The 13,284-nt window shown below is 35.9% G+C and overlaps 1 protein-coding gene across 1 annotated transcript in view; it reads right to left on the bottom strand.

Moving 5' to 3' along the window:
* VSIG10L2 (V-set and immunoglobulin domain containing 10 like 2) overlaps positions 1 to 13,284 on the bottom strand; it is a 143,084-nt gene that overhangs the window by 65,402 nt on the left and 64,398 nt on the right. Inside the window, exon 4 of the mRNA XM_053691133.1 lies at positions 4,623 to 4,898. Within this exon, the coding sequence (XP_053547108.1) occupies positions 4,623 to 4,898 (276 nt within the window). The remainder of the gene's footprint in view (positions 1 to 4,622; positions 4,899 to 13,284) is intronic.

The raw sequence follows: 13,284 nt of genomic DNA, 5'->3' as shown, positions 1-13,284 counted from the left end.
TTTCTGACAAATCTCAGAGTTAGTTTTATTTTCCTTCCCATTGCATCATGTGACAACCATCAGCCAATCACAAAATGCATATACGTATATTCTGTGAAAGTAGAAGCTGGTGCCTCAGAATGTTGGTATATAAAAAATCTGTGCATATTTAGACAATGGATGTGCATTGGTAAGTTTAAAATGATGTGCTTTATCTGAATCATAAAAAAAATATTTTGAATTTTGTGTTCCTTTAAATCATGGGATTGAAAAGCTTAATCTATACCATGGGTTTTCAAACCTGTCCTCAGGCCTCTCTAACAGGCCAGATTTTCAGGATCACCTTGAGTGACAGCAGATTAATACCCATGGTTACTAATCAGCTGATTATTTCACCTGTGCTCCAGTTCAGATATCCTCAATATCTGGCCTGTTAGGGAGGCATGAGAACAGGTTTGAGACCCTTGATCTATACAGTATTTGTATCACACTTTAATTAAACATCTATTTCAACTATTAATTTAAAAAAAATACAAGTAAGGTTTAAACTAGAAAGAATACTTTCTTATACATTCTCTATGAGGTTTCTCCGCTTCACCTGTTTCACATGATTTATCAGGCTCTATGTTATTATGGGCAACTGATTTATTAAAGGTCAGACTTCTCTCTATGCTATGAATGAGATGCATGGAATAACACAGACTCTGATGAGGCAGGAGAAACCAATTGGTAAATTTACTCACTGGCAACTAGAAGGCACAAATAAAAAAGAGGAAGCAGCACCTATAATAAAAGCATAGTTAAAGGGACACTGAACCCAATTTTCTTCTTTTGGGATTTAGATAGAGCATGCAATTTTAAGCAACTTTCTAATTTACTCCTATTATGAATCTTTCTTTGTTCTCTTGCTATCTTTATTTGAAAAAGAATGCATCTAAGCTTTTTTTTGGTTCAGTACTCTGGACAGAACTTTTTTATTGGTGGATGAATTTATCCACCAATCAGCAAGAACAACCCAGGTTGTTCACCAAAAATGGGCCGGCATCTAAACTTACATTCTTGCATTTCAAATAAAAATACCAAGAGAATAAAGAAAATTTGATAATTGGAGTAAATTAGAAAGTTGCTTAAAATTTCATGCTCTATCTGAATCACAAAATAAAAAAAAATGGGTTCAATGTCCCTTTAAGGTAAATACTAACTAATGCCACCCTAGACGAATCACTGACATACACAGAATTTTTTGTAAGGGTGCTTCAACTACAAAAAGTCTTTATACTATTGTCTTTCTATAGTTTTTAAAGTACTTTGTTATGATTAATAATGGCTGATTTTTACTAATTTTTTAAGATAAAAAAGGTTCTTTTTTTTCATAAATTGATTTAATTACAATTTTCCTAAGGACAAAATATAAAAAGAAATGTGCAAAGAAAACAACAACACTGAAAGATGCCTATTATATGCACATATGGTCTGATATTTGCATATTTAAAGCTGGAACTGGGTATAAGACAGGATGCTCAGGGGTGGGGCTGAGAAAACTGGGGTGGGGTTTGTGTGCTCATTGCCAGGATTGGGCAGTCTGATGTTTCTGTGAAAGAAATAGGGACTTCTTAAGATTCAGAACTGTCCATCTTTCTTCCTGGCTGACAGTTGGGAACACTAAAAACAGATAATAACAATCAACTAGAAATGAGACACTGGCACATCAAAGACTCGCGGAATAAAGTCACCCAAATGACTCAGTAAATGTGAGATAATAAAATAAATAAAAACTCCAATGGAGAGAAAAAAATGAAAACAAAGCAGCCGGCAACTCAGTCATAAAACCTGTACATAGAAGAAAGTGAAATCCCATGTTCTCATTTATTTGTGTCTTATATAGCAACTATGAATCTGTACTGTAAAATGAGAACTAACTATAAATTAATGATGGATGGTTGTCCTGTAGGAGATTTAGGCTGCTCTTCCACATTGCGTGAACCACATGCATCACAGGACTGGCTGGCTTTGTCTGATCACATAGAGAAATAACTAAGACCCTCCATAAGTTGCTCATTGGGGGGAGGGGGATGCCCTTCTCCTGCTGCCCCTTTAAACCAACGACCATCTAGCCAAGCCCCTGGAACACCAAGCTCTGCCCACAGAGAACTTGTGACCTTGTCTCTGCTCTGCCCTGACTCAACCCAAACTCCTCATTGTCTCCTCCTCAATTTTAAGTATTAAGACCACGACTTACTCCAAGATAAATTAATTATTCCTAATTATTCCATCTTTATATGGTAGGTCCCACCTTATTGCTATGAAACATCTGATAGCTAGAGAAATGTAAGAGTACATAGAATCATATATATTATTATGGAAGCTTTCTCCACCATACAAAAATGGTTAGGCAAGCACAAAAAATGTGTTCCCTTAGGAAAGCATAACGGAAACAAAATAATTACTCTTCACATCTTTATAAAGCTAAAGACAGAGATTGCTGTTACTCTATCATCTTATGTTGCAGACTCATGTCACAACTTGTCAGCACAGTTACACAAAAGTACACAATGTAACACCAATAATTGTATTCTTGTCTGATATTTTTAATAGAACAATAATACTCAGAATCATATTTTTAAGGTAGGAGAAGTGTATGGTTAAACCACCGAAACTTAAACAAAAGCAGAAATGTAAGATTTTTTTTCTCCAATTAATTCAATAGCTATTTTTAATGACGTATACATGATCAAATAAAATAGTTTGAAAAAATATGTTAAAGGGACAGTCAACACCTTGGGATTTTAATATAAGCTATTTAGTTATGAGTAGTAAAATAACTTTACACAATACTTTAATTATAAATGATCCCCTTTTCATATAATTTAGAAAAATTTGGTTTTTATCATCATCAGAGCTGGAAATGCCCCCTGCTGACTTCTTGAAGAATAACCCTGCTACATATCGGCCCCTAATTGGCTTTAGCAGATAACAAACGGCAAAACAATGCATTTAATACTATAATTATGACTGTAGTTAGTCTTGTTGTTTGTAAATTAAAGCCCAGATTGGCTATTTTAAATAAGGCAAATGGTTGTTGGAGTTTGGCTGTTAAGAAACAATTACAGTAAAGGAGATGTTAATTTTCTTTTAAAAAAAAAAAATGTTTATACTTCACTGATGTGTTATTTTATAGCAAAACAACAGAAATGTGTTATTATCAGAAGGTGTTTACTGTCTCTTTTATTGTCTTCATTATAGGGTATTTGCTTTACCCTTGAGCTAGTCTTGAAAAAATGTTATTAGTAGTTTTCCTTTTAATAATGATGTCATATGCCAAAATAGACACCTCCTATGAACTGAAATTGTTCATAAACAAGCTCTGTATGCAAATGATTTTCTCTAAAGATTTGTTTAAGCTTAAATTAATGCTTAAAAAAAAATCAGTTTTAAAGCCTCAGTTAGAGCAATTCATTTTCAAATGTCTTCTTTTCTTTATTTATCGTAAGAGTTATTCATCAGCATAAACAAATGCAAAGGTCATATATAAGTCAGCTGAGCTGATTTTTTTAAATTGATTATCCATTCATCTGTCCCTCCCTCCCTGGAAAAAAAAGGAAAAATCTACATTAAAGCGAAAGGAAAGTGAAAATTAAACTTGCATGATTACAAAAATGGCTGCCACAATATTGTTGTGGTTCGCCATTTTTCATAGCAGCAATATCTTTGTCACTACAACAATGTGGACTCTATCCCTTAGATTCTAGACCATGGTTTGGAAGTTTTGAAATGAATGGACTTTTGATAAAAATGTTAATAAATGATGAGTATAATGCCAATCCCCAAATGGGCAGAGTTACATATGGTCATGTCAGTAGGGAGTAGCATGACCAATCAAATTCTTTCTATAAACAAACTTTAGATGACATCAGCCATTAATTATTTTTATTTTTTCTAATTCAGCTCTGCTTAACATGATGGGACTTTACAAATAAATTATAATAATATCATATTATTCAGCAAAAAAGAACAACTCAGTCTGACAAGAGAGTTCAAAATATTTGATGGAAAAGATATTAAAAGATCAAGAAAACAAACATACGTTTATAATATAATAAAATACAGCTTTTTTTCGGAGGAACATTGTATCTTCTTGTCATTTTGTAAAAAAAAAAAAAGTTGTTTTTATGATAATAGATTTTTTTAAATAACAATTGTATAGCTTACATTAATCCTCTGATTTTTGTAACATTAGTTTGGTTTGTATATTGTCTATTCACAAGTGGGCTGCATTTTACTATACCTAGGGCTGATTGCAACATTATTGCTATTAAAGGGACATTAATTTGTTTAAAACAATTCAAAAGCATTAACAAATTTCTATATTTTGCAGTACAGGGACATATATCTACATAAGAGATTCTTTAATATGTGTGTTGGTTTCCCTGTGATATGGCCAATGAGGGACAAATATCAGACTTCATGCTCTATGGAGAATATTACAGGGTTATGGTTCTAGAACCAACAGGGTGCATTGCAACCTCTTTGGGCCATAAAGAAAACCCCCAACTTCCAGAGTAAACTTAAAACTTAATGTCCCTTTAATTATAAGTGAATGTAGAGAAAAAGTAGTGTGAAAGTTTCACAAGATATTCACTTACAAAAGACAGTGAGACTGATCGTCAGTTGGGTTCGAGTGTTGAGCTGGGTATTCTGTGCCAGACATGTGTACATGCCACTGTGTTTCCTGGAGATCCGAGGAATAATATACATGTGACCTGAGTAGACCTGAGAGCTGTTATAAAACCAGATGTAATGGCAAGGTGGGTTGGAGGGCGCTGAGCAGCTGAGCGTAACTTCTTCCTGCTCATTGGCAGCATAACCATTTTGGCTTATGGCATATGGCTGGATGTTGATGCTCGGTTCATCCGGACCATCTGAAAGAGAAAAAATAAATTATAAATTAATTGTATTACCAAATTCAGGGCTAGGTTACAAGTGGCACACTAACTAACGCACATATTACACAAAAATGTTTATAAGAGTTAAAAGGGATATGGCAAGGTATTTGACTGAAAAGAGCTATAATGTGTGTGTATGTACAGTATCTCACAAAAGTGAGTACACCCCTCACATTTTTGTAAATATTTTATTATATCTTTTCTTGTGACAACACTGAAGAAATGGCACTTTGCTACAATGTAAAGTAGTGAGTGTACAGCCTGTATAACAGTGTAAATTTGCTGTCCCCCTCAAAATAACTCAACACACAGCCATTAATGTCTAAACCATTGGCAACAAAAGTGAGTACACCCACTAAGTGTGATACGCCAAGTCCTGAAGTTAATACACATCAGACTTTCACTCTCAAACTAACCCAGCCATGTTAATAATGTCATTTGTGTTAGCGCAAGAGCAAAACATTTACTTAGGGCACCACTTGTAATCTGGCCCTCAGTGGGCAAATTAGAATAAAGTCTTTGAAATCTGTACAGAATTCCCTTTATATATGAAATTTTGCTTATTTCTGGCCGCACCTTTAAAATAACTCTGGTATTGAGAGTCCACAGAATGGCTGCGTTAGGCTCCAAAAAAAGGAGCGTACAGCATATTTAACGCCACTGCAGCTCTCGATACCAGAATTGCATACGGAAGCGGCCAGCTTCAAAAACGTGCTCGTGCACGATTCCCCCATAGGAAACAATGGGGCTGTTTGAGATGAAAAAAAACCTAACACCTGCAAAAAAGCCGCGTTCAGCTCCTAACGCAGCCCCATTGTTTGCTATGGGGAAACACTTCCTACGTCTGCACCTAACACTCTAACATGTACCCCGAGTCTAAACACCCCTAAACTTACACTTATTAACCCCTATTCTGCCGCCCCCGCTATCGCTGACCCCTGTATATTATTTTTAACCCCTAATCTGCCGCTCCGTAAACCGCCGCTACTTACATTATCCCTATGTACCCCTAATCTGCTGCCCCTAACACCGCCGACCCCTATATTATATTTATTAACCCCTAATCTGCCCCCCACAACGTCGCCTCCACCTGCCTACACTAATTAACCCCTAATCTGCCGAGCGGACGCACCGCTATTATTATAAAGTTATTAACCCCTAATCCGCCTCACTAACCCTATAATAAATAGTATTAGCCCCTAATCTGCCCTCCCTAACATCGCCGACACCTAACTTCAAACATTAACCCCTAATCTGCCGACTGGAGCTCACCGCTATTCTAATAAATGTATTAACCCCTTAAGCTAAGTCTAACCCTAACACTAACACCCCCCTAAGTTAAATATAATTTACATCTAACGAAATTAATTAACTCTTATTAAATAAATTATTCCTATTTAAAGCTAAATACTTACCTGTAAAATAAATCCTAATATAGCTACAATATAAATTATATTTATATTATAGGTATTTTAGGATTTATATTTATTTTACAGGTAACTTTGTATTTATTTTAACCAGGTACAATAGCTATTAAATAGTTAAGAACTATTTAATAGCTAAAATAGTTCAAATAATTACAAATTTACCTGTAAAATAAATCCTAACCTAAGTTACAATTAAACCTAACACTACACTATCAATAAATAAATTAAATTAAATACCTATAATTATCTACAATTAAACCTAACACTACACTATCAATAAATAAATTAAATACAATTCCTACAAATAAATACAATTAAATAAACTAACTAAAGTACAAAAAATAAAAAAGAACTAAGTTACAAAAAATAAAAAAATATTTACAAACATTAGAAAAATATTACAACAATTTTAAACTAATTACACCTACTCTAAGCCCCCTAATAAAATAACAAAGCCCCCCAAAATAAAAAATTGCCCTACCCTATTCTAAATTACTAAAGTTCAAAGCTCTTTTACCTTACCAGCCCTGAACAGGGCCCTTTGCGGGGCATGCCCCAAGAAATTCAGCTCTTTTGCCTGTAAAAAAAAACATACAATACCCCCCCCAACATTACAACCCACCACCCACATACCCCTAATCTAACCCAAACCCCCCTTAAATAAACCTAACACTAAGCCCCTGAAGATCTTCCTACCTTATCTTCACCATACCAGGTTCACCGATCGATCCAGAAGAGCTCCTCCGATGTCCTGATCCAAGCCCAAGCGGGGGGCTGAAGAGGTCCATGATCCGGCTGAAGTCATCATCCAAGCGGGAGCTGAAGAGGTCCATGATCCGGCTGAAGTCTTCATCCAAGCGGGAGCTGAAGAGGTCCATGATCCGGCTGAAGTCTTCTATCAACGGCATCTTCAATCTTCTTTCTTCGGGAGCCATCATCTTCCATCCGACGCGGAACATCCTCTTCTCCCGACGCCTACTCGCCGAATGACGGTTCCTTTAAATGACGTCATCCAAGATGGCGTCCCTCGAATTCCGATTGGCTGATAGGATTCTATCAGCCAATCGGAATTAAGGTAGGAATATTCTGATTGGCTGATGGAATCAGCCAATCAGAATCAAGTTCAATCCGATTGGCTGATTGGATCAGCCAATCGGATTAAACTTGATTCTGATTGGCTGATTCCATCAGCCAATCAGAATATTCCTACCTTAATTCCGATTGGCTGATAGAATCCTATCAGCCAATCGGAATTCGAGGGACGCCATCTTGGATGACGTCCCTTAAAGGAACCGTCATTCGTCGGGAAGTCGTCGTCGGAAGAAGATGGGTCCGCGGTGGAGGTCTTCAAGATGGAGCCGGTCCTCATTGGATGAAGATAGAAGATGCCGCTTGGAAGATGATGGTTGCCGGTCCGGATCTACTCTTCTTCCCGGATAGGATGAAGACTTTGGAGCCTCTTCTGGACTTCTTCAGCCGTCGGATGATGGATGTCTAGCCCCCGCTTGGGCTTAGATGAAGATTTTGGAGCCAGGACCGATCGGTGATACCCGGTGAGGTGAAGATAAGGTAGGAAGATCTTCAGGGGCTTAGTGTTAGGTTTATTTAAGGGGGGTTTGGGTTAGATTAGGGGTATGTGGGTGGTGGGTTGGGGGGGGTAGTGTATGGTTTTTTTTACAGGCAAAAGAGCTGAATTCTTTGGGGCATGCCCCGCAAAGGGCCCTGTTCAGGGCTGGTAAGGTAAAAGAGCTTTGAACTTTTGTAATTTAGAATAGGGTAGGGCATTTTTTATTTTCGGGGGCTTTGTTATTTTATTAGGGGGCTTAGAGCAGGTGTAATTAGTTTAAAATTGTTGTAATATTTTTCTTATGTTTGTAAATATTTTTTTATTTTTTTTAACTTAGTTCTTTTTTATTTTTTGTACTTTAGTTAGTTTATTTCATTGTAGTTATTTGTAGGTATTGTATTTAATTAATTTATTGATAGTGTAGTGTTAGGTTTAATTGTAGGTAATTGTAGGTATTGTATTTAATTAATTTATTGATAGTGTAGTGTTAGGTTTAATTGTAACTTAGGTTAGGATTTATTTTACAGGTAATTTTGTAATTATTTTAACTATTTTAGCTATTAAATAGTTCTTAACTATTTAATAGCTATTGTACCTGGTTAAAATAAATACAAAGTTACCTGTAAAATAAATATTAATCCTAAAATAGCTATAAAATAATTATAATTTATATTGTAGCTATATTAGGATTTATTTTACAGGTAAGTATTTAGCTTTAAATAGGAATAATTTATTTAATAAGAGTTAATTAATTTCGTTAGATTTAAATTATATTTAACTTAGGGGGTGTTAGTGTTAGGGTTAGACTTAGCTTTAGGGGTTAATACATTTATTAGAATAGCGGCGAGATTCGGTCGGCAGATTAGGGGTTAATAATTGAAGTTAGGTGTCGGCGATGTTAGGGAGGGCAGATTAGGGGTTAATAAATATAATATAGGGGTCGGCGGTGTTAGGGGCAGCAGATTAGGGGTACATAGCTATAATGTAGGTGGCGGCTCTTTGTGGTCGGCAGATTAGGGGTTAATTATTGTAGGTAGGTGGCGGCGAAGTTGTGGGGGGCAGGTTAGGGGTTAATAAATATAATATAGGGGTTGGCGATGTTAGGGCAGCAGATTAGGGGTACATAGCTATAATGTAGCTGGCGGCGGCGTGCGGACGGCAGATTAGGGGTTAATAAGTGTAGGTAGCTGGCGGCGACGTTGTGGGGGGCAGCAGATTAGGGGTACATAAGGATAACGTAGGTGGCGGTCGGCAGATTAGGGGTTAAAAAAATTTAATCGAGTGTCGGCGATGTGGGGGGACCTCGGTTTAGGGGTACATAGGTAGTTTATGGGTGTTAGTGTACTTTAGGGCACAGTAGTTAAGAGCTTTATGAACCGGCGTTAGCCCAGAAAGCTCTTAACTACTGACTTTTTTCTGAGGCTGGAGTTTTGTCATTAGATTTCTAACGCTCACTTCAGCCACGACTCTAAATACCGGAGTTAGAAAGATCCCATTGAAAAGATAGGATACGCAATTGACGTAAGGGGATCTGCGGTATGGAAAAGTCGTGGCTGAAAAGTGAGCGTTAGACCCTTTTTTGACTGACTCCAAATACCGGCGGTAGCCTAAAACCAGCGTTAGGAGCCTCTAACGCTGGTTTTCACGGCTACCGCCAAACTCCAAATCTAGGCCTAAGTTTATTAACATTAACCATTTAAAGATAGGGACCTCTTGTATATATTTATACCACTGTTTTACTCAGATCACAGGTAAAAAGTAACAACAATTTAGTCATAACAGTTTTAATTTTTTTGTACTTGGAACAGCATGGAAGGTTGACGCTGAGGATTATTGAAAACAATGAGTCATCAGCCAGCGGATTCGCTTAATGAGGGAAAATATTGAAGGTTGCTATTTACTAAAGTATTGCAGATATGAGCAGCCTGCTTACTGCACACAGACAAGCAGAGTAGTGGAACAGCAGATCCACAACACCCTTACAATACCATAGAGATGAGAAGTGAGAGATAGACAATCTAACACCCGAACTTTAAGGGATATAAAACTAAAAAAAATTATTTTGTGATTCAGACAGAACCATTTTAAAAGTTTCCACTTTACTTCTATTATCAAATTTGTTTTGTTCCCATGATATTTTTTGTTGAAGAGATACCTAGGTAGGCATCTGGAGCACTACATGTCAGGAAATAGTGCTGCCATCTAGTGCTCATGCAAATGGATAACATTCTTGCAAAACCGCTGCCATATAGTGCTCCAGAAATGGGCCGGCTCCTAAGCACATATCCCTGCTTTTTAATGAAAGATACCAGGAGAATGAAGAAGCATTGATAATAGAAGTAAATTAGAAAGTTGTTTAAAATCTCATGTTCTATCTGAATCATGAAAGAAACATTTTTGGTTCAATGTCCCTTTAAAGGAACACTAAAGTCAAAATTAATCTTTCAGATAAAGCACACAATTGTTATGATCTTTCCAATTCACTTCCATTATCAAAATGAGCACAGTCTTTTTATATGCACACTTTCTGAGGCATTATCTCCTACTGAGCATGTGCAAGAATGCATAGTATATATGTGTGTGCATTTTGTGATTGGCTGATGGCTGTCACATAATATAGAAGAAAGGAAAATGTATGTTATTCTTCTGTAATTAATAGTCCTTTAATAGACACAAGGTAATTTACATTACATTGCATTTTTTGTTAAAGAAGAAAAACAAATTGCTTAACATTTTACACATTCAGTATATGTTTAAATTAAAATTTATAGAAAAAAAATGAGCTATACAATGTTTTCTGGAAAATGTTCTACAAACGCTTTGTAAGCATAAAATGTGAGGTAAAAGTAGGTGCAGAATTAATATTAATTGCACATACTGTTTGATTTGGCACAGAACACTAATATATTCCATACTCATAAAAGATTGCATTTTGTAACAGGTACAGCATTAAAAACAATATCGGCTAGATTACGAGTCTTGCGTTAGCCTTAAAAAGCAGCGTTGAGAGGTCCCAACGCTGCTTTTTACCACCCGCTGGTATTACGAGTCTGGCAGGTACAGGAGTACCGCTCACTTTTCTTCCGCGACTCGAGCTTACCGCAAATCCCCTTAAGTAAATTTCGTATCCTATCTTTTCAATAATATTTGCCTAACGCCGGTATTACGAGTCTTGAAAGAAGTGAGCGGTACAGCCTCTCCTGTCAAGACTGATACCGAATTTAAAAGTCAGTAGTCAGCACTCTTAGCTAAAGTGCTACAAAGTACACTAACACCCATAAACTACCTATTAACCCCTAAACCGAGGGCCTCCCCCACACATCGGAAACACTTAACTAAAGTTTTTAACCCCTAATCTGCCGACCGGACATCGCTGCAACTTTAATAAATATATTAACCCCTAAACCACTGCACTCCCGCCTCGCAAACACTAGTTAAATTTTATTAACCCCTAATCTGCCATCCCTAACATCGCCGCAACTATATTAAATGTATTAACCCCTAAACCTAAGTCTAACCCTAAGTCTAACCCCCCTAACTTAAATATAATTTAAATAAAACGAAATAAAATTACTACAATTAAATAAATTAAGAAAAAATGTAGCAAAGTCCCAGTTGTGGATAAATAAAAACAGAACTTTATTAGTATCGGATTAAAACATGGAAAAATGTTTGTAAAAACCTAGAAAGGTCTAACGCGTTTCGGCTAGCTCTTGCCGTAATCATAGACCATGTCTAATGTATGTTTTACAGAGGCTTAAATAGGTGTCGAATTACATGTGAACCCAAATCAGCTGAATACTTAACCCTATCTAGCAATATGGAAAGCTGCTCTCCATGGTAGACTGTTCACCATATCTGAGATACAATCTCTCTTTATCTTAATCAATTAATTAACTCCATATATGTGTCTAGGAATATGTTACATATAAATATATACAATTATCCTTAACTCTCATATTATTAACAACGTTTACATTCTATGAGAATATATAATCAACTAATAAACTTTAGTATGTTATATATATAAATGATCTGTTGAATATTGTATTGTAGCAAAATTTAACTTATAGATATTCTTATTACAGAAAATACACTTAAATGAATATTGGAGGTTATAAACAAAACAGAACATGGGTAATAATCTACAACATAGGGGACCATATAGCATATGCAGATATGTGAACATACAGACTGGATACTTATAGTGAACTTTCTTATTCAAACAAAATTTTGTATATACCAGTAATTATTATAGGTCTAGATGAATATACACATATCATGAAACTTTTTGTTTTGTAATTTAAATAACTATTCCCAAAAATTTACCAGATCGAATTCTGAATTAAAACCGTTAGGAATCTGGGTTTTTAGTCTAAAGATCCAATAGACTTCCTGTCTACCTAATGTTTGCGACCTATCTCCTCCTCTAGGTGGAGTTTTAATTGCTTCTATTATATTCCAACTAAACGAATGAACTGACTGGTTATGGACCTCAATAAAATGACGACTTAGCTCAGAACAGGGAATTTTGTTTCTTATATCTCCCAGATGTTCTCTGATACGTGTCCTTATATCCCGTGTAGTGAGTCCTACGTACTGACCCTTGCATAAATTACATTCTACCAAGTATATCACAAAATTTGAGCTACAATTATGACAACCATGTATCTGAAAGGTTTCTCCTGTTGTATATGATTTGAATGTGCTAGTAACATTATGGTAGTCGCAGGCTTTACAGCGAGTGCTGCCACATCTATAGCTGCCATTACATCGTAGCCATGAGCTTTCATTGGTTTGTATCTGTGTATTCTTTAGCACACTAGGTGAGAGTGAATTAGCAAGTGTATCATTTTTCTTATAGACAAATTTACATCCGTCACCAATTACTTCTTTCAATACTTCATCCCCATACAAGATAGGGAGGTATTTCTTTACAATATTGCATATATCATTGTATTGATTCGAATACTTGGTGACGAATGTAGGTCTATTATCTGTTTTGTCCTTCCTTTTAGGGGATAGTAAATCCTCTCTGTTGTATCTATCAACTTCTTTTTTAATTTTTATAACCTCAGTTTTAGAGTAACCTCTGGCTATTAGCCTATGTGCTAATTCTTCACTTTCTTTAATGTAATCATTATTAAGTGAACAATTACGTTTAACTCTCATCATCTGTCCTTTAATAATGCCTTTAAAGACATGTTTTGGATGTCCACTGGTAGCATAAAGCAGTGCATTACCTGCTATGGGTTTACGGTAAAGTGCTGTGTTTACAGAGTTGGATTTAGAATTCCCATATAGTGTAATGTCTAAGAAATTTATCTCTATTTTATTCCATTCTTTAGTGAAGTTTAATCCCATTTTA

This window comes from Bombina bombina, chromosome 8, assembly GCF_027579735.1.
Source record: "Bombina bombina isolate aBomBom1 chromosome 8, aBomBom1.pri, whole genome shotgun sequence".
Lineage (NCBI taxonomy): Eukaryota > Metazoa > Chordata > Amphibia > Anura > Bombinatoridae > Bombina > Bombina bombina.
The sequence above is the reverse complement of the archived record's forward strand: the minus strand, read 5'-3'. Positions and strand labels throughout refer to the sequence as shown.